General features: G+C 61.1%; 2 protein-coding genes across 8 annotated transcripts; both read right to left on the bottom strand.

The window, feature by feature from the left end:
* Positions 1-4449: 4449 nt before the first annotated feature.
* GLI4 (GLI family zinc finger 4) lies at positions 4450-16551 on the bottom strand. 5 transcript variants are annotated; one of them, XM_058699311.1, is made up of 4 exons: positions 16404-16551; positions 10776-10937; positions 7382-7486; positions 4450-6625 (listed from the first exon to the last, which is right to left on the bottom strand). In XM_058699311.1, exons 1-4 carry the CDS (start codon positions 16549-16551, stop codon positions 5694-5696), a joined length of 1347 nt encoding a protein of 448 aa, XP_058555294.1. In that variant the 3' UTR covers positions 4450-5693. The 5 variants fall into 5 exon arrangements, with proteins under 5 accessions (XP_058555294.1, XP_058555292.1, XP_058555296.1 ...); XM_058699309.1 differs by lacking the exon at positions 16404-16551 and adding an exon at positions 12469-13235; XM_058699313.1 differs by lacking the exon at positions 16404-16551 and adding an exon at positions 12177-12462.
* Positions 16552-19551: 3000 nt separating this feature from the next.
* Positions 19552-26466, bottom strand: ZFP41 (ZFP41 zinc finger protein). 3 transcript variants are annotated; one of them, XR_009253584.1, is made up of 4 exons: positions 26350-26466; positions 22766-24388; positions 21142-21281; positions 19552-21053 (listed from the first exon to the last, which is right to left on the bottom strand). XR_009253584.1 is itself a non-coding variant. In XM_058699321.1 (3 exons), exon 3 carries the CDS (start codon positions 24203-24205, stop codon positions 23609-23611), a length of 597 nt encoding a protein of 198 aa, XP_058555304.1. In that variant the 5' UTR covers positions 24206-24388; positions 24937-25053; positions 26350-26464; the 3' UTR covers positions 23597-23608. The 3 variants fall into 3 exon arrangements, 2 of the variants coding, with proteins under 2 accessions (XP_058555304.1, XP_058555303.1); XM_058699321.1 differs by lacking the exons at positions 19552-21053; positions 21142-21281 and adding an exon at positions 24937-25053 and having other exon boundaries at positions 23597-24388; positions 26350-26464; XM_058699320.1 differs by lacking the exons at positions 19552-21053; positions 21142-21281 and having other exon boundaries at positions 23597-24383; positions 26350-26463.
* Positions 26467-26754: the final 288 nt, after the last annotated feature.

Genomic DNA, 26754 nt, shown 5'->3' with positions numbered 1-26754 from the left:
CGTGTCTCCTGGGCAGGGGACGCAGGAGCCGAGGTCCCGGAGGCCGCCAGAGAAGCCATCGCGGACGAAGCGGGCCCGCCTGTCCCGAGGTCCCGGCGGGACGGGGACGGCGCCCAGAGCCCTCGGGCTCTCCCTGGGTCGCACCAGCCGGGACTCTGGCAGCTCGCTGCCAGCGCTCCTGGGTGGGGGTCAGGCAGCTCGGTGCCCCCGGGGCGCGCGGACGGGACTCAGGCAGCTCTGTGCCAGCGCTCCCGGGCGCGCGCTCCCGGAGGGACCCGGCCTGGCCGCGAGTGTCAAGTTCTCCAGCGGAAGAACGCCTTAAAGTGTGCAGGGTGCGGAGCACAGGGCCTTGGGAATCGGCCCGCCCCGGGCTGCGGCTGCGCGGACGCCCCTCCGCGGCTCCAGCCCGGCGGGCTCCTGCGGCCCAGCGGCTGCACCGGGCGGTACTGGCGCTGGGGCGTCCGGTCCGAGGAGGCTGCGCGCGCCGCCTCGGAACCACGCCCCCATAGCGCCCCTGACCCCGACGCGGCCGAACCGCGGGCGCGCGCGGCGTTCCCCGGAAGCTCCGCCCCACGCCGCCGGCACTTCCGGGCGCTCTAGGAAGCTCGGAGGACTCGCCCGGGGACCGGCGCGAGGCGGGCTCGCGTCCCTGCAGCGGTCCGAGGGGCGGGGTGCGCGGGGCGAGGGAGCCTCTGGAAGTGGTCGGGGAGGCCGGCGCCGGAAGGGGATGGGCGAGGGGACCTGGCGTGGAGGGGCCTGAAGGCCGTCGGAAGAGCTCTGTGAAGCGAGTGAGGGAGCCCATCCGGCGTGGGACTTCAGAGGACCTCACGGGTGTGGGGGTGGCGGGGCGGGGTGGGTTGGGACGCGGAGCGTGTCCTGGGTGGTGGGAGTGGCCTGCGGCGGGGTGGCGAGGGCCGCAGGAAGGGCCTGCGGAGGCCGGTGCCGCGCTGCAGCCCGGACTGACACCCGGGCGACCACGAGGTCTTACCGCAGGAGCAGAAGAGGGGCGCGGCGAGGCTGGGCAGAGGGCGGGGCCGGAGCCGCCGCGGGCGTGAGGGCAGGCTCCGCTCCAGGGGCCTGGCCGCCAGGGTCTCTCCTGGGCAGCTGCCTGTGTCGGTGCTCCTCCTTTGAGGGCTGATGAGAGCAGAGGTTCCCAACCCTGGGGCGCCGTCACTGGCACTGCGGGTGATGGGACTGAGCCCGGATTCCCAGCTTTACCCCAGGCCCTAGTCTCTCTCCCCTGGGACGGGGCCTGGGAGCCTGTGCTTTTCCGCAGGTTCTCCAGGTGATGTAACTGGTACCTTAGTGGGTTCGCACACCCATGAAAATGCAAGGCAGGGGGTCTCATGTGAGGCCAGTGCCTCGTAAGAATTTGCTCAGCTCAGCACGAGAGCCCCAAAGCCAAGACAGGCGGTGTATGAAGCCGCTCCAAGGAAGAGGTACAGCTTGAGCAAAAAGGAGGGCGAGGCGGTGAAAGATGGTTGGAAGTGTATCCATTGTCTCAAAAGACTGCAAAGAAGCCTCCTTCTCTTGGACTTCTTGGCGGGGCGTGTGGCAGCTACAGGAGACAGTTCTCAGCCCCTCCAAACAAGGTTTACTGGACTCAGCACGTGGGTCCGGCACATGGCACTTTCAGGGTGTGAGGATGGAAAGGGCTCCATTCTCGATCTTGAGTCCCCGAAATGGGTTTTCCCCGCAATGGGCACACTTCCAGGCTGTGTGCGTGTGGAGATCTCTGTGACTTTGTCAACGCACTGTGTGCACACGATGTTTCAAAAGCTGCTCCAAAAACACCCTGCAGACCCAAGTGTCCAAGGAATGTGCCCCCTTTCTAGACCGTGACCCCAAGGAAACCCTCTGGCCTGCAGAGTCGTCTCCCACCGGCTCACTGTGGAGTGAACGCCCTGGCTGTGGCTTTGGTGTGAACAGAGAGAAGGAGAGTTTCCCCTCCTGCTGCCCGCCTGGTGAAGGTGCTGTTTCCGAGGAAGATCTCTGCCTCAGGGCTTTGCTGTGCTGCTGCACTGCGGTGGGGTGGGGTCCTGTCGGTGGTATTTCTCGGATGCTGAACGTGCTCAGTGACAGTGGTATCCTGCATGGTGACCGTGACAAGGTACCTCTCCAGCCCAGATTATATGATGTGTCCACCTGGCCTGCCTCCATAATCCCCTCCTGACTCCGGTGCGCGCCCAGCGGGCTTTTCCACACTCACTACATTCACAGGGTCTCTCTCCATGTGAACTCTGACCCCGACAACTTGACCCTCTACCCAAGGCTGTGCCAGGTCTCGTCCAGTCATTGGCTTCTCTGCAGTGTAGATTCTTCGATGCTGAACCTGGCCTGACTGTGCCCGAACCCCTCCCACAGTCACGACGTTCCAGAGGTCTTCGCCCCCCAGCTCTAACGTTTTGTTACATCGAAGTTTCCGCCCACCTTGGTTACACGTGCTTACATAGTGCTTCATGACACCAGAGCTCCGCCCGTGCCCTCCACGGTCACCACATCCCCTCGTCGAGCGCCCCACAGTTTCCAGCTCTGAGCGAAGGGTTGTCTGCATCCACGGCCCTGGGTCTTATGAACACCGGCGGGACTTGTGAAACGCTGGCTGCGTGTGGGTGAGGATTTCCCGCAAGATCTTGGCTGAGGCCATCTGAGCACTGAGTGGATTGTGGCCTTTAGAATCTATCTTGTGAATAACACTCAAATGCAGGAGGCCTCTGTGCCCTGTGGCACCAGACGTTAGAGTTGGTCCCTCAGCTCCACCCGAGCTCCCAAACGAGCCCCCTCCACCCGCCCCAGTCCCGCACGCCCCGGTTCCTCTCGCCGGTGCCGTTCTGCGAGGCTCCGCCGCTAGGGGCGCCGGACGCGGCGGGCGGCGCGGGGAGGAGGTAGGGACGCGCTCCTTCCGGTGCACTTCCGGGTTGCTCTTCGCGACTTCCGGTTCGGTGGGGTCCGGGCGCCGCTTTTTGGCTTGGCGGAGGCGCTCCTCTCCGCAACTGCCTGTCTGGCTTGCAGTTTTTCCAGCGTCGCAACTAGTATAATGGAGACCCCGCGAAGGGGTCTGGGCCCAGCCCGGCCCTTCCCCAGCTCCCGAGACCCCGGCCGGAGACACCCTCTCGGCGGGGTCTGTACCCAGCTCGGCCCTCCTCCAGCCCCCAGATCCCGGCCAGAAGTACTCCTCTACAGGGGTCTCCGGAAGAACAGTTTGCCTGGTTTTCACTAACGTCGGGATCCTGCCAGATGTGCTTTAGTATAGAGCCTTGGGTTTAAGAGATAGAGCCGGGGGATCCGACCGTTGACACACTTGGGTGACTCCTAGTGACTGTTCAGTCGTGCAGCAGAGGCACAGAGCCACCACTGTGCTGCTGCACCCTGAGGACCGAGTTGGATGAAACTTGCCGTGTCCTACTCAGTCTCCTAGGTGGGGACACGCCCAGCACAGTGCAGAGGCCCGAGAAAGGTTTCTTGAATGAATGAATCAGGAACACAATGCAACAAACCATCACGGGAGAGAAGATAATTATTTTGCAGATGGTAGGCCATGAGGGTTAGGAACCCATACTTGTTAACTTCTGACTCTGGCCTGTGTCTGCCGGTTCTTCACACAATCTCGTCTAGTGCTCACAGAAACCTTGTGACATAGAGTCACCCTCAATAGACCCGTGCAACCCAAATGTACCTTGCCCAAGATGGCCCAGGGCGAGTGGCAGAGCTGGGCTACAAAGTAGATCGAATATCCTTAGAAGCTGGATGCTGGGAGATCCCTCCCGCCTGCTGAGGGGCACGTGGCCCACAGCAGATGGCTCCACAGACCACGTGTTGGTTTTGCCTCTGGGCTCTCCACCATGAACCGAGGGTCTCTCAGACTGAAACCCCGGGCAATCTGAGGCAGCCCAATTCGGGATGTTGCAGATCAACCAAAAAAGGCAAGTGTCTGGATGACACTGGCATCGGAAACGCGCAGGGGACGCTTCTGGTCCCGTCTGCCCATCCCGGCAGCTCCGCCCAGGCAGGTGGCGTGACCGAGGAGTCAGGCTGAAGGCAGTGTCTAAGGCCCATCTCCCTGGTCACAGCCACGGGCCCGGGGATGGATGGTGAATGGCAGGGCCCCCAGCAGAGCCCCCTCCTCAGGATGGTTCCAAGGTGCCTGGGGCTGGGAATAGCCCTTGCCCCTCTGGTGGCTACAAGGGAAGGAGTTGGATCTGGGCCTGCTTTAAGCTCTGCTCTGTGTCCTGGTGAGAGGGCACACCTGTAGCAGGAGGCATTGGGCCAACGCTATGGCATCAGGTGCAATTCTTATCCTTGCTTGTGGCGGTGAATTCTGTGTGTCAACTTGACTAAGCCATGGGGTGCTTAGAAATTTGGTCAAACGTTATTCTGGGTATGTCTGTGAAGCTGTTTCTGGATGAGATCAACATTTCATTTAGTAGACTGAGTAAAACAGGCTGCCTCTCAGTGTGGGTGGGCCTCATTTAATCAGTTGAAAGACTGACTAGAACAAAAAGGTCCGGTTTGACTCATGCAGGCGCTGCCCCATCCAGTCCTTCTAGACAGGTGTGCAGGGCACAGGCGTCTGTGGGATAGTCTAGGGTGGTGTGGAGGACCACCAGGCTCTGCTCTTGGGGGCTGCCTGCCGGGTCGGGTCCTGGTGCTGGTGTCCAAGTGCACTCTCCACGTAGAGGCTATAGGATGACCCTTCCAGCGCTCGGCCTGATGCCACTGCTCCCCGGGACGCCCTGGGGTCTGTGCGTGCAGGCTCTGCGGCCTGGTTGCTGGAGGGCAGAGGCCCCGCAAACCCTTGTGGTATTAGGGAGGGCAAAGAGTGCGAAGAAGGTCGCCGTCCCTCCTCTCTCAGGCCACAGCGCCACCAGCAGAGATGCCTCAGCTGATGTCCTGAGACTGACATCTACTCCTCTCCCCTAGAGCTGCCCTCACCTGGAGCGGGGGCGCATGGCGAGAGTCCAAAGTGCTTGGTGGCCACGGGGCCCTGGGAGTGGGGCCGAGAGAGGCGAGGCAGCCCAACCGCAGGGCCCTCAGGACAGGGTCCCGGCCGAAAGGCTTGGAACTGGGGAGGTGAGGCTCGGAGTTGAGCTGGGGGAAGGGCCGGGCAGCCCCTCGGTGTGGGGACGGAGCGGGGTCGCAAGTGGTCAGGAGGGGGCAGGTGCCTGCTTCCCCACCCGGCTGAGCTCTGTGCCTACTGGAAGTCCGAAGCCAAGGCCCGGCTGCCGCTGCAGAGGCCTAGGCCTCTCTGGAGGCGCACGGTCCGGGCCCCACCTTCTGGTGTCTGGAGCACTTGGCGCGTGGCTGCGGCTGCGGGAACCGACAGGAGGCACCCCGCCTGGGGCAGAGGCAGGGTGAGCCCCGACCTCGCCCGCCCCGCCTTGGCTCTCTGCGTCTGGAAACACCCGGCTGTGGCTCCAGGTCGGTCATGAGGCCTCCAGGCCCAGGTCAGTTAGGACCGCCGGGAGGTCCCAGGAGACCAGACGCGGGACACTCCTCTCCAGGGACAGGCAGGGGCGACTCCTACTTCCGTCAATCAAAAAGAATTTATTCGGGCCACTCGGCCCGCGGGGCTGCCGGCGCCGAGCAGGACGGGGGCAGGAGGCGGGGGCCCTCTCTCCGGAGCCTCCCCCTCCATCGGGGGCCGCCCCGCCGCCCCCCACCCCCGCCCGGGGCCGCAGGCCGCCCGCCGCGCGCTACTCCCGGTAGTGCACCCGCTGGTGCTGGATGAGCTGCGAGCTCTGGCCGAAGGCCTTGCCGCAGGCGCCGCAGGCAAAGGGCTTCTCGCCCGTGTGGGTCCGCAGGTGCCGAAAGAAGTGCGAGCGGCCGCGGAAGGCCTTGCCGCAGTCGGGGCACTCGTACGGCTTCTCGCCCGTGTGGATGCGCTGGTGCTCGATGAGCACGGAGCTCCAGATGAAGGCCTTGCCGCACTGGCTGCAGGCGTACGGCTTCTCGCCCGTGTGCAGCCGCTGGTGCCGCACCAGGTTGGAGCTCTGGCTGAAGGCCTGGCCGCACTCGCCGCACTCGTAGGGCTTCTCACCGTTGTGGACGCGCAGGTGCTGCGTGAAGTGCGAGCTGTGGCTGAAGGCGCGGCCGCACTGGCCGCACTCGTACGGCTTCTCGCCCGTGTGGATGCGGTGGTGCTGGATGAAGCCCGACCAGCCGCGGAAGCGCTTGCCGCACTCGTGGCAGGCGTACGGCTTCTCGCCCGTGTGGATGCGTTGGTGCTTGAGCAGCAGCGACTTGTACTTGAAGCTCTTGCCGCAGGCCTCGCACCTGTGCGGCTTCCCGGCCCGCGGGCCGCCCTGCCGGACCCCGGGGCCCGGGCCCCTGCCGAAGCCGCCCTCCGGCTCGGCGGCCCGCTCGGGGTCCCCCTCGGTCCCGGAGGCTCCCTGCGGCGGCGGCGGCGGCGGCGGCGGCGGCGTCACGCGCCAGGTGCCCCTCTTCTGGGGGCAGGGCGCGGTCCCCGGCGGCTGGCCCGTGGGCCGCTCCGAGCTGGACTCCTGCCCAAAGCTGTCCCCACACTTGGGTCTACGGGGAAGGCTCCTCAGGGGCCCCCTGTCCTGGTGCACCTCCTCTTCAGGGTCGCGGGGGTGGGGAGAGGAGGGAGCCGGCTCCGCCTCGGAATCTGGAATCAGAAACGGAGAGCGGGATGGCACCAGTAGGGGGCGCCACAGTGCTGGGGACCAGGGCGAGGGCAGACCCAGAGAGAGGCAGCCAAGCCCCGCCCCCCCCTCCCAAAAGTGCTGCCCAGGCTCCCGGCAGAAATGCGGGGTTCGCCCCCTCCCGAGGCTCCGCAGGCCCGTGCCCCTCCGGAGCACTTCCGGGGGCAGCTGTCTCCTGGCCTGGCTCCTCCACTCCCCTCTTGACACTGTGGCAGGGAGGGTCGGCTTCCCAGGGATCCAAGCTCTGAAGCCTCCGGCGTCTCCGGAGTGCTCAGTGTATGGGACAGAGCCCCCGAGGAGGCATTTTGCCGGCTTCACACGGGGTGGGGGGTGGCAAGGGGCTGAGGGACCAGAGCAGCGGACAAGTGGAGGCTGAGGGCACTACACACGGGAAAGAGGGGGCCCAGGGCGACACCCTGGCTGCTGGCAGGGGGACGGGAGCGCAGCTGAGCAGAAGACGCCGACTGACTATGGGCTCTGGACCGGGGAAGGGGTCTGGACCGCACTCACAACCTGGGGAAATGTCAGCGACACGCCTGGACGGAACGGGGTAGAGGCCACTAGGGACAGAAGTGAACGCCGAGCCAGGGACAGGTGGGACCCAGTGTCCTGGCGGCGGCGGGTGCGGCAAAGAGCCTGGCAGGGGGCAGCCGTGGGGAGACGCACCCGTGGGCAGGGCCCGGATCGGGGTTCTGCTCACCCACCCGGCCAGCAGGTACCTCGGCCGATCCGGACCTCCTCCACATCTCGGAGATCCAGGTGGGACCGCTCCTCCTCCTCCTGCGGTGGCTGGGAGAGCACCTCAGGGCTGCAGCCGGGGGAGTCTGGGGGCACAGGGGACGGGGCTCATCTCCCCCTCCTCTCCAATCTAGCCCAGGCCTCGATCAGCTGCCTGCAGGTGCCACTTGCTCCCGGGTGGTGCCCCTGGGGAGCTGGTGCTCTCCAAGAGCCATTTGGGTAGACGCTGAAGCCACGTGACACCCCTCTCCTGAGCGTGAGGGTCCCGAGGCACTGCTTGGTTGCTCTGGAGTAGGGGCAAGGGTGTGTGTCCTAACCAAAGCCGCCTGGGCCTTCCTGGGGTGCAACCGGCACACGTTCCCCTCCCTGGGCCCCCAACTGCCCCCCACCCTCCGTGAAGGGCCCGGGCCCTGGCCGGGCTGCGTCCCACCAGGTGGACATGCTGGTTCCTGCTCACGGGGCCCCCTACTGAACCAACCTCCCACGCTGCTCAGCGCTGTGTCCCCCCGTCACCGGCCGCCTCTGGGGAGGCTGTGACACGGCACCTGCACCAGGGAGAGGCTTGCTCTACCTCAGCGGAGGCGCCCAGGCCTGGGGCCGGCCTTCTGGGGGTGGGGGGAAGGCTGTGGGTGGGGTTCTGGGGCCACGGAGCAACAGGAACTCTTCTAGAAGGAAGGGGTGCTCCTTGTTCGTAAAGTGGTACAGGAAGTCCATGCCCGGGTGTGGACGAGGGGAGGGGTGAGTGGGGTGGGGGGTAACCAGAGTTCAGGTCTCAGGTGTCCAAGCCAGGGGCCTGGTCTGGAAGGCCAGCCCCTGGCTGGGGGTGGGGGGTGGTGCTGCCCCGGCTACACAGGTCGTCCCGCCCACCCTGGGGCCACGTGTCTTTCTCTGTCACTTGCTCCTGCCCACAGACTGCCCCTCCAGCCGCAGGGCTCCAGACCATACCTTCCAGAACGCATTCTGGAAGCACAGCCTTGTTGTGGCAGGCCCCTTGGCTGGTTCGGCACAGACCTGGCTCCTAATGTGTCTGTCCCGTTCTGCCCCCCTCCTGCCCAGCTCCCTGCTCTGGAGGCACAGGGAGGGGCAGCCTCGGCGACTTTATGCCCACACCACCCCCAGGGGCCGGCCAAGTGTCCTGTGCGAATGTGGCTCCCTTCACCTGCTCTGGCGGACCAACGGCTTGCCGGACACCCTCACAGCCCACCAGCACTGTGCTCAGCTAGTTAGAAACTGGCTCTTGTGTAAGGAGGACGTGGGAGACTAATGGGATCCAGTCCCGGGGGGGTGGGGGGTGGGAGCGTGAGGGGCCCCAGGCTTCACAGGGTGGACCCCACCCCCAATGTGCTTTCTGGCCCACCTCACCAACTCCGGCCTGGGAGTTGGGAAGCTGGGGCTCCGTAAGTCCCAGCCCCCTTGGCTGGAGGGCCCTGGGCAGGTTCCTGAATGCTGGGGTCTCTCCAGGGAAGACACTGGAACACCGAGGAACCGCCCCAACAGAAGAAATGAGCTCCGAGACCGCGAGGGGTAGATCCTGCCCCGGGTAACCGATTGGTGGCGGGGCCCAGTTCTCGCGGGGTCAGTTTCCAGGAGGAGGGATGAAAGCATCGCCTCTCCTCCCTCCGCCTCCCCTCCAGCCACGCCCCTTCCTTCAATGACCACACCCCTCAGAGCCTGTAAGGAGGGCCTGCTGGAGGCCCCGCCTCTCTCTTCTTTAGGGTCAACCCTGGTTCGTTCTCTGGCCGGCAGGCCCTGCCCACTTGCTCCTGGACAGTCCAGGGAGCGCTGAGGCTGCTGTTTGCGGCCAACACTGCCTCTCACTGGGCAAAGTCCCAGGCACACAAGGCACTTGGATGTGATTCAGGGGGCCAAGCCGGGCCCCTCTGGGCTCTTGCTACCCGGAGACTGGACCAGGGGCAGCCCCAAGCCGCGTGGGCTCGAGGGCCTGCATCCTGGGCACCAGCCTTCTCATCCCGCAGAGCCAATGTGGTCAGCATGGCTTCCAGGACAGCCCCGCCCCGGTCCCGCGTCCATGCCACTTAGGAGCTGTGAGCCGTGAGCCACGGCTTGCTGGGCCCGGTCCGGGGAGGGAGTTGAGGGCATGGGCTTGAGTCAGCCTGATGTGTTCTCAGTCCCACTGGCCTGTATTGGCTCCCGTCTGGGCCCCCATGTCCCTGTCCGGAACATGGGGATAGGTCCTGCCTTGCAGGCGGTGGTGAGGGTGGCGGGAAAATGTGGAGGTTAAGGGTGGGCCTCAGAGTCCCGACCGCACGGGGCAGGAGCACAGCCACGGGGGAGCCCCGGCCAAGGCCCTGAACCATCGTGCGGGGGGAGGCGGCCACCCCGGCGAAGGCCTACGGCGCATGTGCTGGGTGCCGTCCCGGCTCCTTGTGCGCAGCACCTAGCTCCGTACCCACCCCACACCCCCAGTCCGGCCCACCCCAGGGATGGGCAGGGGCCAGGATGGCTCCTGGAACCAGGAACAGCGTGGGGCCAGCTAGGCGCTGCTGCCCTTTCGGCCTTAGACCAACCTGGGGGGTGAATGACACGTTCCCTAGCTGTGTGTGACCTCATGCCACCCCGTGACCTCTGTGGACCTCACTGTCCTCATCTGTTAATGGCCACCAGAGAGTGTGGTCACTGGACCTCGAGATGACCCACAGCCCTTGGCACAGAGCCTGGCATGTCTCAACCGTCATCCCATTGCTCACTGTGGCGCTGAGACCCGACAAGGAGGGCTCCGGGCACGCGGCGAGCCTTGCCCCGAGCCACGCCCCTGGGCTCAGTGCCCGCACACTAGGACAGAGGTGGGATGAGACGCATGCCGACCCCTGACCTGGCTGTCATCAGCTCATGTGTGTCCTGAGCTGTAAGGCCAGGTCTCCTGTGGAACATGGGCGTGGACAGAACCCCGGGACTGAGCAGGAGCAGGACCCAGGGGGCACCGCATGCCACGGGGCGTGGCTGACTAGTCATTGGCTACTTCCGTGACTTTGACATCCCGAGACTCCGCCAGGAGGGTAGCACAAGGCTGGCAGCTGCATCCCTGCAGGTCCCTGGGGGCCCCAACCCAGACCAGCCGGCCCAGAACTCAGGGTGCTCTATTTTCTTGGTGTGGGAGCAAAGGCTCATAAAGGGAGACAAGCAGACACAGGGCTCTGCCTGCCCAACATGGTCCTGGGGGACTGCCCCCTAGGGAGCTGTTGCTCACAAGGCTCAGTCTCCGGCCTCAACCTCGGCTGCCCATGTCCCGACCCAAGTGCCAGGGTGCAGGAGCCCCAGCAGCCGTGAGCTGCCTTGTTTCTGGCCGCGCGGCCAGTGGTGCGGGGTGGGCGGGTGGTGCAGGGAGGTGGAGGGAGCGCAGCGCAGGGTGAGTACCGTGTTGATGACCGTGGAGGTGAAGCCGGGCCTCGAGGCGGTGGGTTCCAGGTGTCCCTGGTGACGCAAGATTGACAGGGGACGGGACACGAGGGGGCTCCTGACCGTCCCCCAGGGTCGCCATCTTCCCCAAGGCCTGCTGAAGGTATGCACACCTGGGACCTGGGGAAATGAAAACCATGGCAGGATGACGGGGGTCGGAGGAGTGTGTGGAGGGTGGGGGCGATGCCAACTGCCGATGAGCCATGGGGAACGGGGGGCTCCTTCGCCGGCGGAGAGGGGCAAGGATGTCAAGAGGTGCCATGTGGGACCTGGGGTGAGAGGCAGCTAGGCCCCCGGTTCTTCTACCCCACCGCGGGGCGGCACCAGCACATGTGTGGGGACCTGAGCCCTCATCCCAGCGATGGCCTCGATGTCCTCCCGGCCCACACCCTAAGGCACGCTGCACCTCCCTGAAAACCTCCCACGCTACAGCAGCGGGCTGCGGGTGTACTGAGCTGCAGGAGGAGGAGGAGGGTGGGAAACTGAACTCTGCCTGCTGGAGCACAAACATTCTAGATTAAATCTTAACAACACAATTCCTGGGAGGAAAACCGTCCCCCTCAGACCCTGAAGAGCCCTCAGAGGCTGCAGGCTGCCAACCACATCTGACTGCCCGAGCCTCCTTGGCAGTGGAAGGTACTCTGCTTTGATGTGGTTTGCAAGAGTGGTTCGGTCCCACGTGAGAAGAACTTTTCTTTCACACTGTGGTGGAGCAGGACTGCTTACTGGGATGTGAAGAGGGCATGGGAAGAACAAAAGTTAAAGCACATTAAGCAATGGTTGCAAACAGTATCTGGTTCGAGGAAGTGGGGAGGCAGCCCCAACAGGGCTCCTCAGCGGCGCCTGGGCCATCCCGGTCAGCCCCCGCCTCCCGGGCAGCCCTCGGTCCCTGGTGATGGGAAGGGTCACAGACACTCAGGGAAGTGGACATAAGCGGACACAGGGTGGGGCTGCAGGCATGACATCTGGGTGCAGGTCCCCACGCTCCTCTCATCTTGTTACTCGGCTAACCTGCTGGGACTCGTCGGGACAGGGCACGCACCGCCCCCCCCTCCGCCCCGGGCCGCCTGCGCGGAGGTGGCGCTCACACAGGGACGCCCACCGGGACGCGAGCACAAACTCTGGGGCCACACTGCTGCAACCGACTGGAGGCGGAGGGGACAGAGATGCCCCGGCCACCGGCTGACCTTCCCCGCCCCCCCCCCACCCCCCGCCTCCGCTCTCCTCCCGGCCTGGAGCCCGCGCCCCGCGGAGAAGGGCCCGCTCTCGGGGCGCTAGGCGGCGGAGCGCTGCCCGCCCCGGCTGAGGTCCGGCGCTCACACTCGCGACTGCGGACTTCTCGGAGCCTCCGTTCCCCACCTGCAAAGTGGGCACCGCGACGACCCCGTCGCCGGGGTTCCGGGGACGCGGGGAGGCGCCCAGCAAGCGGACCCTCGCGATCGCCAGGGGCCAGTGAGCCCGCTGCGGCCCGCTACCCCGCGGAGGCCTCCGCTCCGGCTGGGCGGTCACCCGCGCCCCACGGGCCGAGCCCGGGCCACGGTCACGGCAGCGCGGGGACACCCGGGGCAGGGCCCGCGGGGACGCCACGCGAGCGCGAGCGGGCGGCCGGGCCGAGCATCCCCGCCGCCGCCGCCACCCGGCGCCCACTCACCTTCCGAGCGGGAGGCGGCCGCCCGCGCGCCGGCCGGAAGTGCGCCCTCGCCCCGCCCCGGCCTCGCGCGTGCACTTCCGGGACGCTCTGGGCTCCGGAGGACCGGCGCCTCCGTGGCGCGGAGAGGGCCCGGCTGACCCGGGCGGGACGGGCGCCCCCAGCCCCGCAGCGATCTCGCCGTCCCCGAGCCCTCCCGGCGGCAACAGCCCCTAGTCCACCGAAGAGCTGCACCCAAAGCATCCTCAGGGGCACCTCTTCCCTCGCGGTGTTCCTTCTGGACGGCCACCGGTTGCTGGGGAGCTGGCTGAAAACAGACTCTCCTTTTTTGGACTGTCTCAAGGGCCCCTCTAAACTGCCTACCACCAAAATGTTCCCAAACCCTAGGGCCTGAGGAGCGGCTGTTACAAAATTTCCCCAAACTTAACATGGAATTCTTCCTGCTGTTCCTCCGAAGTCTTTTTCAGCCTCGTTCTGATACATCCCCCCAAAGAAATTTAGGCGTCAGTCTCCTTCTTGTTAGGAAAAGCAAATAGCTGCAAACAGCTTCTGTGAACCAACCCAGCAGGGATGGACGTCCAGGCATTTGCTTGCCGCGCTGGCCCTGAGTCCCGGCGGGCGGACAGCATGAAGACAGGAAGGGAAGACCCACAGCCAGGGAGCCCCCAGCTGCAGGGATGCTCGGGGCGGAGGGAGGGGAGACCAAGCCCAAGCATCTGGACACTGGCCCCAGGCAGGAGAGAAGCTGGAAGACCAGGGGCTTGTGAAGGACTCACTGTGTGTGTGTGTGTGTGTGTGTGTGTGTGTGTGTGTGTATGGGGGCGGGAGGGGGGAGACAGGCCGGTACCAGCCCGCAGCAAAACGTACTCCTGCCAAAACGTAGAAAGTGCGGACAGCTGCTGCCTGCTCCCAGCTCCGCCAGCCTCACTCCCCGCACATGCAGGGTTCCAGCCGCTAGGCCCTGTAAAAATCCCCTGCGGCGGCTCCCCTCCGCCTGATCTAATGCCAGGCCCTAGGGCATACCTGGGACAGGCCAGCTCCTGGCGTCAGTGGAGCTCACATTCTAGTGCGTGTGGGAGAGAAACAACAAATTGGCAAACACACCCACACTACAGGTGTAAAAGCTTTAAGGAAGCACACAAGGGCTCTGTGGTCCAAGGAGAGCTCACCAAGGAAGTGACATCACGGGGGGGGGGGAACGGAGGGAGGGAGTAGGGCAAGCTGGTCACACAAAGGCTGGAGGGAAGAGTATTCAAAGCAGAAGAGCACGTGAAAGGTCCTGAGACACGAGTGTCGCCAAAGGTTTGGAAGAGCCCAGGCAGGCTGGGAGCTGGATCAAGGTGGATGAGTAGTCTGGAAGCCATGATTAGGAACCAGGAGGTACCGAAGGTCCTGGGCAGGGGAGTGAGATCTTAGGTGCATTTTAAGATTGGTTTGGGGCAGCAGGGAGGTGGGAGGAGACCGGCGGTTTAGATGGAGACCAGGCTGGGTAGGACCCGTGTTGGGGATCAAATTCTGACAGCACCTGCAGTTGGGTGGGGTGTGGGGCATGGCGACTCGGGGTTCAGTCCAGAGTATGGCCACAGGTCTGCTGAGATGGGTCGCTGGCCACAAGCCAAGTTCTGTTTTGGACGTGTGGCCCACGACACAGTGGTGGCTGGGGGCTCACCTCTCCCTGCTCCCCTCTCAGTCTGCCCCTCCTCCTCTCCTGGCCAGCCGTGTGTGGCCCTGCCGGTTTAGCTTCAAAGTGGGGCAGGGCACACTCCTGTTCCCTAGGAGGATGGGGAGCTGCGGGGGGGTGGGGGTACTGCTACTGCTACTGAGCCTTTGGGCCAATCACACTTCCCACCTGCCTCTGCCCCACTTTCCGGGGACTCGGCCCCGGTCCTGCGGTCCCACCAGCCTCCTCAGCCCGAACAGCATCCTGTCGGTGTTCAGGTTTCTGCTCAAAGCTGCCTCACCTTGCTTTCCAGCCCATAAGCCTCGTCAACAGCCCTGTCTGTACCCCGGCCCATCGCCTGACTTCGGGTCTAACTCGAGTCTTGCCCTTGGCTGGGTCCTTTGCCACCAGGCATCCTGTGCTCCGCGGGGCGCTGGGCAGCTTCCCTGCCCCCACCCACATGTATAGCACCTCCCCTCAGCTGGGACAACCAAAAATGTCTCCAGACACTACCATATCCCCTTCTGGGGGCAGGACTGCCCTCGGGAGGATGGCTGTTCCATGCAAGGCAACGTGAATGAGGGCGTGGGGGGAGGGCCAGCCTGAGCTCTTCAGGACTTAGGGCCTGAAGGGGGTGATCCCAGGCGGGGCACCTCCCAGACCCCCTCCAGGGCTACGACCGCAGGCATCAGGCCACCAAGGAACGGGTAGTCTCCCAGAATCTGGGGCCGAGAAGACCGTGTCTATTGAGGGACACAGTATGTTGTCACACGAGGGGCCACTCTCCTGCTAAGTCCGCAAATCCTCCTCTGACTGACGCGTCAATCTCTTACAAGTCTGGTGAATGTGAGGCAGCGCCTCCCTGGGGAGTCTCGACTGCACCCCCAAACTGCAGGGAGATGAACGGGACCCAGTGAATGGGTCAGAACTGAGGTTTATTACAGGGAAACAGAGTATCCACAGGAAATAGGACACAGAAGCGTTCTGGGATGAATGGGAAGCAGCCGGCAAGGAGTGCAGAACCCAGGCAACACCCTTCTGGATTAAGACAGCGCGTGAAGTGTAGACCATAGGAACCAGGATAAAAACAAGACAGAACAGGTCTCCAGACGTCGAACACACTCACTGAGGGCTGAAGGAAAGTTCAACAGACATGACTAGTTGGAAATTTACATTTCACGGGCTCACCAGCACCAGCTGTGCGAGCCTGTGTGCGGACAGTCCCAGCGGCCACCTCGCCTGGCCACGTGTGGACAGGGCCACGCACCTCAGCAGCGGTGTAAGGAGAACCCCGGTACACCCAGCGCTCAAGCTCACCAGGAAACAAACACGTGTTCATACCGGAAGGCCATGCGGGGAAGGCTGCAGTGACCTGGGGCACATGGGCTGGGACAGGGGGCGTGTGGGCCCCCCAGCGCCGGATCCACGTGTGCACTGGGGCTGAAGCCCCCCAGGTACTCCCCCTGCAGGCCTCGGACACCCGCAGAGTCCCCGGGCAGCAGCGCCAGGCTGCCCCCGAGCTCTGCACCCTGGCAGGACTCTGGTCCCGGGTCCCGGGTCCCGGGCGGGCGGGGGGGGGGGGGGGGGGACCACCAGCTCGTGGTCTGTGGAACAGGCGGCTGGGGTCTGTGAGGACGACACCGGGAGACCACGAACTCTAAGCTCCCTGCACAGAGGTCCCCGAAGGCCTGGGCTGCCCCAGAGCAAAGCCATGTCCTCAGGCCACAGACCCGGAGCCTGGCCACCACTGTCCTGGCCACTCCCGCCCTGAACTGGCCCTTTCTGGTCCCAATACTGTTTCCCTTCCCTTCCCTGGACGACCCCTCCACCCTGCTAAGAACCCTACCCTCGCTTGCCCCGGTCCAGAGCACGTCCCAAGTGTTCCTGTGCCACAGGCTTCTGCCACGAGCACAGGACCACCTCCAGTCCTGCCTCGCTCTGTGGCGTGTCTGGGGGCCTAGCTCACTTGCAGGGGAAGGAATGACACTTTGGTGTCCAGACTAGGGATGGACACAAGAGGTCACTAGAAATCAAGCCCAGGTGACATCCCGATGCCTACAGGCTCCCCAGGAAGGCAGGGGACCTGGCAGAGACCAGAGTCCAGAGCCACGGGTCAGCCCCCCGATCTGTGGGGAGAGGGAGCAGACCCCCCCCCCCCCCCCGGCCCTCACTGCTCACTCTCCCACGGTGCTGGCTCCCACCTTCCCTCAGATTGAGGCCAGACGAAGCTGGGAGGGACAGATGCCGGCCCAACTCACGGGATGCCGGCCCAACTCACGGGATGCCAGTGGTAAGGACGATCGGTGTTGCGTCCGCAGCCATCCCCGTGTCTGTTCCATTCGAAGGCCTCCATGGTGCCCCTGCTGTCGCAGAGCCCTCCATGCAGGGCAGGGCCCTCTAACTGCTCCTCCTGCAACGGGAACCATGCTCAGCGCCCCTCCCCCCACCCCAGCGCTTTCACACTTGGAAAAGGCCTTTCTCTGGGACTTTCCAGGAGCAGAGCGCTGGGGAGTCCTGGACTTGCCTGCAACACAATCCTAGAAGGCCGGTGGTGTCAGGACTGGCCTCCTGGGGGGGTGGGGCCGGAGGGGTGAACTTTGTGGCCTTCCGGGTCCAGGTTCGGAACCAGGTGAAGGCACCCCCTGCCTCAGGGAGTTCGCCCGTGAACCCCTTCTCTCCACTCATTGGCAGGCATCTCCCGGTGTGGGTTTTCTGCCGCCAAGCTGCCCGTCCTGCCTGTGCCCAGTGTCCCCACCTGTCCCTTAGACGTTTTCTTTCTGCTCACCCCGGGGGGTTTCCTCTCCTCTTCCGTACAGATCTCCATCCGTCCTCGGAGCTCGGGAATGACCGGAATTCTGTCAGGCCTGAGGTTCATGTTTAGGCGTATTGCATCAGGACCTTCTTGACTGGGGGTGATCTGCTCTCACAACTGGAAACGGACAAGGAAAACCTTCTGAACAAAGAAATGCAATTATTACCTGGTTCGTTGTCGGGAAGCCACAACTACCCAAGTAAGGAGCTGGCTTCCGTCACGTGGAAGCTGGTGTTCGCCAACGCCGTCAGGGGGATGGGCCCCAGACCTGGAAGGCGACAGAACCAGGGGAAAAGTGCTCCCTGTTTCTCAAAAAGCTAAGAAAGTTAGAAGATAAAATACAGTAAAACCTTGGGTTGTGAGGAACTTGTTCTGCAAGATGAGCCAACATTTCTAATAAATTTTAACTTGATAAATGAGTGATGTCTCGCAATAGGGTCACAAGTGGCACCGAACATCACATGATCACAACGGAGCCAATGGTTCTTCCCCCTCTCTCTCTCTCTCTCTCTGAGGGACTGTTACGAATGCAATGTCACATTTCCGCGAAATCCTCAAAAGGAGGCGAAAGCGAGTGTCATTGGATAGGTTCCTTGTTAAAGTTGCACCAAAAGGGGCGCCTGGGTGGCTCAGTCGGTTAAGCATCCACCTTCGGCTCAGGTCATGATCTCATGGTTTGGGGGTTCAAGCCCCGCTTCGGGCTCTGTGCTGACAGCTCGGAGCCTGGAGCCTGCTTCGGATTCTGTGTCTCCCACTCTCTCTGCCCCTCCCGCGCTCATACTCTCTCTCAAAAATAAACAAACATTAAAAAATAAAAATTAAAAAAAATAAAGTGGCACAAAAAGAAAGATCCCATTGAGCCAATAGGTGGCAGTCGTCCTACACAGTAACCCTCCTCTGTCTTGTCTCCCTCACACCAGGCACAAAGGTTTTCAAAGGCAAGTGCAGGTTATTTTTCTGTTTTGTATTATGTTACAGTATTGTAATCATTTTTATACCAATGTTTTTGGGCTGTGGAATCAATCATCTGAGTTTCCATCATTTCTTATGGGGACACTCGCTTTGGATTACATGCATGTTTTTGGAACAAGTTATGCTTGCAAACCAAGGTTTAACTGTGTCAAACACATAAGCTTGCAGTGTATGTGATGTGGCGCGGGACAGAGCTCAGACACCCGCTTACCATCCACACGGCTCAGGGACTAGCTGCCACCCAAAAACCCGAGCCCACGTGGCCTCGCCTGCCCGAGGAGCCGTTCTCTTGAGTTTGGTGTGAGCCGTTCTTTCGTCTCTGTCTCGTTTTACTGCACTGATATTTCCAAACAACTTGCTGTTCAGTTCTGCGCTTTATAATAATGACCTCCTGTGACCGACTGAGTTCGCTCAGCGTTCTGAGATGCGCAGGCGGTGGTGAGGGTCTGTCCACTGTTGATGCACATTTGAGTTATTTCCAACTTTTCTGACAGTCCGCGTGCTAAACGTCACTGCACGTGGCTTTCTGGGCACCCACACAAAAGTTCTGTAAGATATTTTAATAAGTGAAATTTCTACATGAGCATGACAGGGCACATCTTTAACTTGCTAGGACGGGCTATTTTTGCTGCCGAACGGATAGATAGCTTTTAAAATTGCATATTGTTACCAGCACATCAAACCCAATGGGCTTCTGTCCCTGCGGTAAAATCGACATGGTGTTGATTACTTCAGCCGTCGGAAGCGCACGATTCAGCGGCATTAAGTACCCACAACGCTGTGTACCCACCACCGCGATCTACACCCCTAACCTGGTTACCGTGCCCGTCAGAAACGCTGCACCCGTGAAGGTCTCGCGTCCCCGCCCCTGGTAACCTCCACTCTGCTGTTCTGTCTGCGCGCCGCACAGCAGCCGGCAGGGCCACGTCTGGCTTCTCTCACTCGGCACCGTTTCCGCAGTGTGGCGGCGGGCGTGGGGGCTCGTTCTTCTTTCAGCCGAGTAGCATTTCGTCGTGTGGCTACACCACGTCTCGTGGATCTGTTCATCTGGTGAGACTCCCGGGGCATGTCCGCCGACGGCCACCGCGAACGACGCTGCCCCGCGCCTCCACGCACCTGCTTGATTCCGCATACACAGCTCAGTGAACTCCGCCGACCTTCAACGTGACAACGGGCTGCATCCTCACTGACGCCTTACCTGGGACTGTTGTCAGATGCCACGGAGACAGCAGCATCGCCTGCTATACGCCCAGGAGGGGTTTCCCATTCCAGGCCGTGCGCACACGTTACTCCCAGCCTCGCTCCAGATGGCGCCGAGGGGAAACCCCGAGGGCAGGGGGCACTGGCCACACGGAGCCCTAGGGCACAGCGCTGCTACGGTTTGGGGAGATATTCTGCATCGGCTTTAGAAAATTCTGGGGCGCCTGGGTGGCACAGTCGGTTAAGCGTCCGACTTCAGCCAGGTCACGATCTCGCGGTCCGTGAGTTCGAGCCCCGCGTCAGGCTCTGGGCTGATGGCTCGGAGCCTGGAGCCTGTTTCCGATACTGTGTCTCCCTCTCTCTCTGCCCCTCCCCCGTTCATGCTCTGTCTCTCTCTGTCCCAAAAATAAATAAATAAAAAACGTTGAAAAAAAAAAAAAAAAGAAAATTCTATTGTATTCCTTATTTGCGGATGTTGGATTTTGGCAAATATTTCTGCAGCTGTTAAGATAATAATATCTGTTAGTGTGAGAATTGATAGCCGTTTTAAGCCACATTGGCCTTCCTGAAACAACCCGGTCTGGTCATGCTCCACGACGTTTCCCCGCCGCGCGGGACGCAGCCTGTCGCTATTCCGTCCGGCAGCAGGGGGCGCTGGCTGTGCTGCTGACATCACGGCTCTACTAGCCCATAGAAGGTGAGCTGGTTCTTCTTTCCAGTGTCTGAGTCCACACAAGACTAGAATTTTGTTTCTTGAACTCACACTACCTGACTTGAATTCTTTGGGGACACACTCTGTGCAGCAGTGACAGGGTCTTTGGGCGGCGCCCTGTCGTGCTGGCTTCACCACCTGCCCTTTCTCCTAAAACCCGTCTCGTACGCGCTCACAGCCACTGGCTCGGTGCGCTGTCTTTTCCTCCGACGACCTGCTGTCACCTTCCCTCTGCATCCGTAACAGTTTACCGGCTCCTTCCCTTTTCCTGGACGCTACTGTCACACGATGCCAGCTTTAACAATCCGTTTTTCCTTTTTAAAATTTTATTATAGAGAGAGTGCAAGGGGGATGGAGGGGCTGAGAGAGGGGGAGAAAGAGAGAGCGAGAGAGAGAGATGGGGAGGGAATTTCAAGCAGGTTCCACGCTCAGCACGGAGTCCGATGTGGGGCTTGATCCCACGCCCCTGGGACCAGGACCTCAGCTGAAATCAAGAGTCGGGCACTCAGCTGACCAAGCTGCGCCCAGAAGCCACAACAGTCCTTTCAAACACCCAACTTCTGCCTGTGTAATTCTCTCGACAGCCTCCACCCCCACTGGTTTTGATACTTTCGGGCGTGTTACTTGCCCCCTTCTGCTGCTGTTCTTATGAAGCCGGAGGCCCAGCCAGCCGACTCCTAGCTCGCCCGCTGGCGTCCCCACTGCTGGATGCAGTGGCTCCGAGGTTCTGGCAGGTCCTGTTTCAGCGTCCTGGAGGCTGGAGGACTTTATAACTTTCATTATGTACTTTTTTTGAGTCAGGTTATTGAGAGGGTTTTTTCCCTAGGATATGAGTTTCGTTTGAACAACAACAGAAAAACCATCAAGGCAGAGATTAATCTGGGAATCTGGCTCTGGGGCCCGGTGGCGGTGTGATACCACGGTGGCGAACGCAGAAGAAATAGCCCATCTGCCTCGCCAGAGCGCCAGGAGGCAAAAGTGGCCACTAACCGAGTTGAGTGTGACTTCGTGATTTTTCTCATGATTGTAAGCTGTATTTAAAAAACATTTCCGGGGCGACTGGGTGGCTCAGTCGGTCAAGCGTCCGACTTCGGCTCAGGTCACGATCTCACAGTTCGTGGGTTCGAGCCCCGCGTCAGGCTCTGTGCTGACAGCTCAGAGTCTGGAACCTGCTTCGGATTCTGTGTCCCCCTCTCTCTCTGTTCCTCCCCTGCTCATGCTCTGTCTCCCTCCTTCAAAATAAATAAAAACATTAAAAAAAAATTAAAAAAAAGAAATCAAAGCCAGAGAATCAGAGTATGTTTCTTTACGGACACCCACCTGCCTGCTGCTGGAGAGGCCGGGGCAAGCCTGCCGTCCTTGGGCTGTGGGGGCGCCTATCCGGCACGGCCAGGAGGAGGGGATTTGCCAGAATGGTCTCCACCTGTCGATTCCCCTTCTGGGGATCTGTCCTGCTGGCCCTAAATGCAGACGAGATATTTATCTCAGCGTGATTTATAATGCCCTAAATCAGAAACAGCCTACGTGCCCTTCTTAGGAAACCGTTAACCCTTCCCGTCAACGCACCATTAGGCAGCGGTACAAGTCAGGTGTGCTAGTGGCTGCGGCCTTCAGGATAACAGAGAAAGCGGTGGTTTCGCTCCCTCGTACGTCACGTGTTGTAACACACACGTTATGTAACGACACGTTACGTATTAACATACATATCCCGGGGTGTTATAATACTGTAGTAAATAAAAACCCAACTAAACTGAAGTGGCCTCAGACACCCTTGGACGTGCGTGGGCGCTGCCATGGCCATGGCTGACGTCCGTGTGTCCACACCCTGCCTTCCAGTACATCAAGATGGGCTCCCCCCCAGAGTTTCTTTCCACCTTCTGCGCCCAGCTTCCCCTGCCAGCACCCAGTTCCGAAGGGCTGCAACATGCACCGACGGGTGGCCCTCACACACTTTCCATCCAGAACAGGCTCAAACTGGCTGCCGCCGGTCTCTGTAAATAAAGCTTTGCTGGCACACGTTCACGCCTGTGTTGTCTGTGAGTGAGGCCGCATGTCACAGCTGAGCTGAGTGCACACAGAGCCCGTGGGGCCCCACAGCCAAGCACAGTTACTATCCGGCCCTCAACAGAAAACACCTGCTGGCCTTGCTCTGGCTTCAGGACAGGCCGACACTCAAGCGATTTGCTTCCTTGCTCTCAGCACACATACGTGTCTTACTTGTCTGTTTCTTCGAACTTGAGAGTGTACTCAAGGCATCATGACCCCGTGCCCCTGAAACCTTAGCGCACACCGTTTACAAGGACGATGTCTGAGATGGGCCACGAGCCACACCAACACGGGGAGCCTTGAAACCGAGGGCACTGCCGCCCAGTGGACAGTGTGGACACAGGTCTCACAGACGTCCCACGCGTGTCCTCTGCAGCTGCCCTTCCAGCCCAGGCTCATACGCCGTGTCTCCCCTCTACATCCTGGTCCCGCCAGGGGCGAGTGTGGGGGGGCCTGCTGCGTGGGGGGCTCAGCTCAGGCAGGGGCGTGTACAACATCATGGCTTTGACAGAGAACAGGAGCAAACATCTAACCTGGAGAAACCTTCCCTCCGCGAGCACCTGCGCTCTGGCGTCTGGGGCCACCTGCTTGGGAAACGCGTCTGCATCTGAATTCAGGACCTTCTTCCAGGACAGAATCCCCATTTTGGGGGTCCAAATAGCTGCAAGTGTAGGTATCAACGTTTTCCTAGTAAAAAGCTGTATTACCGCCTGGCCGACAGTCACCTCACTCCCCCTGTGCTGTCAAGAAATTCTGGGACCAACCGCACCCCGCTCTGCAGAGCATGGAACCCCATCCAGACCATTCCTGGAGGAAAACAGAGGGTGGGCACAGCATGTGGACTTGGCCGGGGGATAAGATAGAACTTGGAGGGGAGGCATTAAGAAGCGAAACTAACCTGGAGAGCTGATCCCCGGAGGGCAGGGCACACACACTGCCTCATGTCTGAAGACCCCCATGGCAGATGCAGGCTGGCTCGAAGCTGCCCTCACACCCTTGGGGCCCCCACCACGCGTCCAGGGCAGGAATCGCCCATGGTGGCAGCATCTAGGTCCTGAGTGGTCCATCTGGGTGAGTCAGGCTGCTCACCCGGGGTTGGGGGCTGGGCCAGGGGGTCCAGTTCCTGGGGATGCAGTGGGGGAAGGGGAAGCTGAGTCCCAGGACTGGTGCTCCAGCCCAAGGAGGGAAGCCAGACACAAACCACAGGACTGTCACCACGGCCAGCCGAGTGGGGACAGCAGGTGTCTGGTGCAGCGCTGTGGGGACCTGACCGCAGGCCTCCTGCCAGGCTGTGCGGGGATGGGCTGGGGGCCCAGCAGGTCAGCAGTCTGCAGCCTGAAGTCTTCGAAGGAGCAGGTGAAAAGGCAGAGACCAGAGCGGGTGCCACAGGGAGGCCGCAGGGGGAGGTGCTGGGCCGCTCGCAAGCTCCAGCTGTCCCTCCCGCCCAGACGGCCGTGACACAATCACACTCACCGTCTCTGGTGCCACAGCTGCACGCGTCTCCCATGTTATCACGGTGTCTCGACCTGGAGATGGCCTGTACCCCGCTCCAGCACGCGTGTACCGGGCTGGGCTGACCGTCCCGCTGGTGGTGGAGACCCACAAGCACAGGTGCACTGAGCGCACGGCCCCCGGGCGCCCGGCCTCCATCAGACGTCGGATGGGGGACGGCGGGACAGGCCCGCCCTGGATGGTTCTCACGGGCGCGAACGCCGACTCTCGGCAGACGGCTTCCCCACGCTCAGTGCTTCTTCCGCGGGTGGCGTTTCCGATGGCGAATGAGACATGAGCTGTAGGCGAAGGCTTTCCCACATTCCTTGCATTCGTATGGCTTCTCCCCAGTGTGTGTTTTCTGATGTTTTAGGAGATTCGAACTGCAGTTAAAGGCCTTCCCACATTCACTGCATTTAAAGGGCTTCTCTCCGGTGTGGATTCTCTGGTGCTTGGTGACGTCAGAGCTGTGCCTGAACAGCTTCCCACACCGATCACATTTGAAGGGCTTCTCTCCAGTGTGAACCCGCTGGTGGCGGAGGTGGTCTGTCTTATGCTTAAAGATGCGTCCACACTCGCTGCACCCATAGGGCTTCTTTCTCTGAAAAGGGATGAACACGGGAACCCCCTCGAAGTCATCTTTAAACGAAGCATCGAAGGCATCAAATAAATGTTCCTCATCCTCGGGACTCGGGCCGGGTTCCTTGCCGTGCTTTTTTGCCAACGTGGACCTCTTGCTTGGCCTTTCCTCCCCAGACGACGCTTTCTCTCCTTCGGGTGTGTCCTTCAGTGAATGCACTTCCTCCTCTGGGGTCCGGGCCTTCCTTCCACCCACGGGCTTTTCCATCGTCCTTTGTTCCCAGGAGGAGGGGCCACGGGAAGCCGGGAAGCGCTACTGGGGAAGGCCGGGCCGGATTCTCCACTTCTGCAGAAAGCTCGTTCTTTACACACAGCTTTTCATCTGTCTGAGCTCGTACCGAAGGCTCTGGAACGGAACGTCTGCACCAGAGAGACTCCACCAACCCCTGTGCTGGTGGAGAAGCCACACCAGGACTGTTAGATCGCACCAGCGTCCGGGAAGAGCACAGCTGGGGACTCTCGTGGCACAGAATCACTAAGGGACGGATGGGGGCGGGGCGCGCTGGGGAATTTGGCCCTTTCCCTTCCCCGCTTGTGTGTTCGTTCCCCTTGGACGTCTCCCGAGCCTCTCAAACTGGACGTGACCAAACGGGACGCTCGCTCTAACCCTCTCCCTGGGGCGGTGCCTCCGGGCCTGTGTCTGGTAGGATCTGACGCGTACCACGACCAGCAATCCCATGTGGTCCCCAAGTCGGGAGTTTCCCCCACCATTTTCTCCCTCCCATCTCCACTTCCTGTATTTGGGACCAGACGATGTGCTTTGGGGGTTCTAGGCTAAGAGGTGGCACGTGCCTGTCAGTTCGAGCCTGGAGTCTGAGATGGATCAAACTTGGGGCTGGCTCCCTAGTGGGCGCCCTGCCCTCCCCCCCATGGTCTGTCTCCACAGAGCAGCCAGTGAACCCCCTACCCCGTACCTGCCCCGGTGTCCCTCATACTTACAAGCCCTATACGCGCCTGACCGGGCCCATCCCTCGGCCCTCTCCTCACTCCCGTCCTCATGTCCAGCTTTCTTCAGACTCCTCGACCATACCCAGCGCCTCCTGCCTCAGTGTCGGGCTGATTCCAGAAACAGGCCAAGCGCAGGTTTTTGTGGGGCCGGCCCCTCACTTCATTCGGAGCTCTGCTCCAAGGGCCCTGCCCAGAGAGGCCTCCTGGACTCAACCAGTGCCTCAACCAGTGCCCCCCAACTTCCTCTTCCCTAACCCGGCCCCAGACTTCCTTGCAGCACTTCACCAGAGCGAACTCCTCCGAGAGCCAAAGCCCAGGCAACTATCACCTAGACCTTGCTCACGCTGTCATGTCTGAAACACCTGACGGACCCTGTCCCTAACTCCCTCTAACAGCATCCCAATTTCGCCACGAATTCAAACAGGGTTCCCACAGCCCAGGTGTTCGCAGAAGCAGCACCTGCACGTCTCATCTCGTTTGCTGCCATCCCTCTCCTGTCTCTTTTCTGTCTCATCCGTCAGCTTCCTGGACCTGCCTCTTCTCTCAGCGCTGATGGAATTCTAGCAAAAAGCCTTGACAGACTGCAGGCTCTTTAACTGTTGGTGGAAGATACTCCACGAGATTAAGGCCTTTTTTTTTTTTTTTTAAAGAAAAAGCTCCAAAGGCAGGTCCTGTTTTAATTTTCCAATATTCTTTGCAGACCTTCCTTGTTAAGACCTTCTTAACAAAGGTATCTCATGACCTGTGACGACTACCCGTACCTACTAGGAGGCCCATAACCCTGACAAGCTGTCCTACCCCCAAATGGGATGCCCTACACGATAATACTCCAGGTGCTGTATTTTTCTTTGAAACTTCCTTTCCATCATCTACTTACCATCCTTTTAATCTGTGTGTCTATCCAACTCTGTGCGTGAAAACGCAGGTTTTTAAAGTAAGCTCCATGCCCAACGTGGGGCTTGAACTCAACACCCCAAGATGCTCTACTGACTAAGCCAGCCAGGCACCCCCAAGTGATGTATGTTTTAAGGCATAAATACTCTGAATTCTCTTTAAGCCTTTCCTCTTCTCCCCCATGCAGAGGCAATACATAAGACGACTGTAGAAACTTCCCATCCTGATAAGGAGTTTGAGAATCTAGTTTCTTCTAAATAAAAATGTTTAGGGGCGCCTGGGTGGCTCAGTAGGTTGAGCGTCCGACTTTGGTTCAGGTCACGATCTCGCGGTTCATGAGTTTGAGCCCTGAGACGGGCTGGCTGCTGTCAGAGCAGAAGCCACTTCAGAATCTCTGTCTCCCTTTCTCTCTGCCCCTCCCCCGCTCATGCTCTCTCAAAGATAAACTTAAAAAACAACAACAAAAAGAAATACCCTAAGAATTAACATTAAAAAACAATGTTTACTTACACTTGATTGGGATTCAGGCCTATGTGGCCCCAAAGGCTCTACTGGAGGCAGCTTCTGGGAGGCTGTTCTGAGCATCAGGTGGGAGCCTGAATCGCAGGTAAAGGCAGCTCATCTGGGCTGGGGGGAGCATGTAGAAGTAAGAGGGGACCCCTGCTGGAGAGGGCAGGTGGACGGAGGGCAGAGGACCGAGGGCAGAGGATCGCCGCACCAGGCAAGGAGGCTGGAGTCTAGCTTCAGTGGGAACCTGAAGAAAACCAAGAACCAACATGAAATGAAGACCCACCCAGCGGAGGGCCTGCGTGGGGTTTCTCTGTGCTCCGGTCTCCTGCCAGGACTGCCACCGGGGCAGCAGCTGCCCTGAGATGTGGCTACTTGCGGGCAAGGGTCATGGCTTTTTCACCCCCG

Source organism: Neofelis nebulosa, chromosome 14 (assembly GCF_028018385.1).
Source record: "Neofelis nebulosa isolate mNeoNeb1 chromosome 14, mNeoNeb1.pri, whole genome shotgun sequence".
In the NCBI taxonomy this organism is placed as follows: Eukaryota; Metazoa; Chordata; class Mammalia; order Carnivora; family Felidae; genus Neofelis; species Neofelis nebulosa.
Note: the sequence above shows the minus strand (reverse complement) of the source record. Positions and strands in the feature narration are given on the sequence as shown.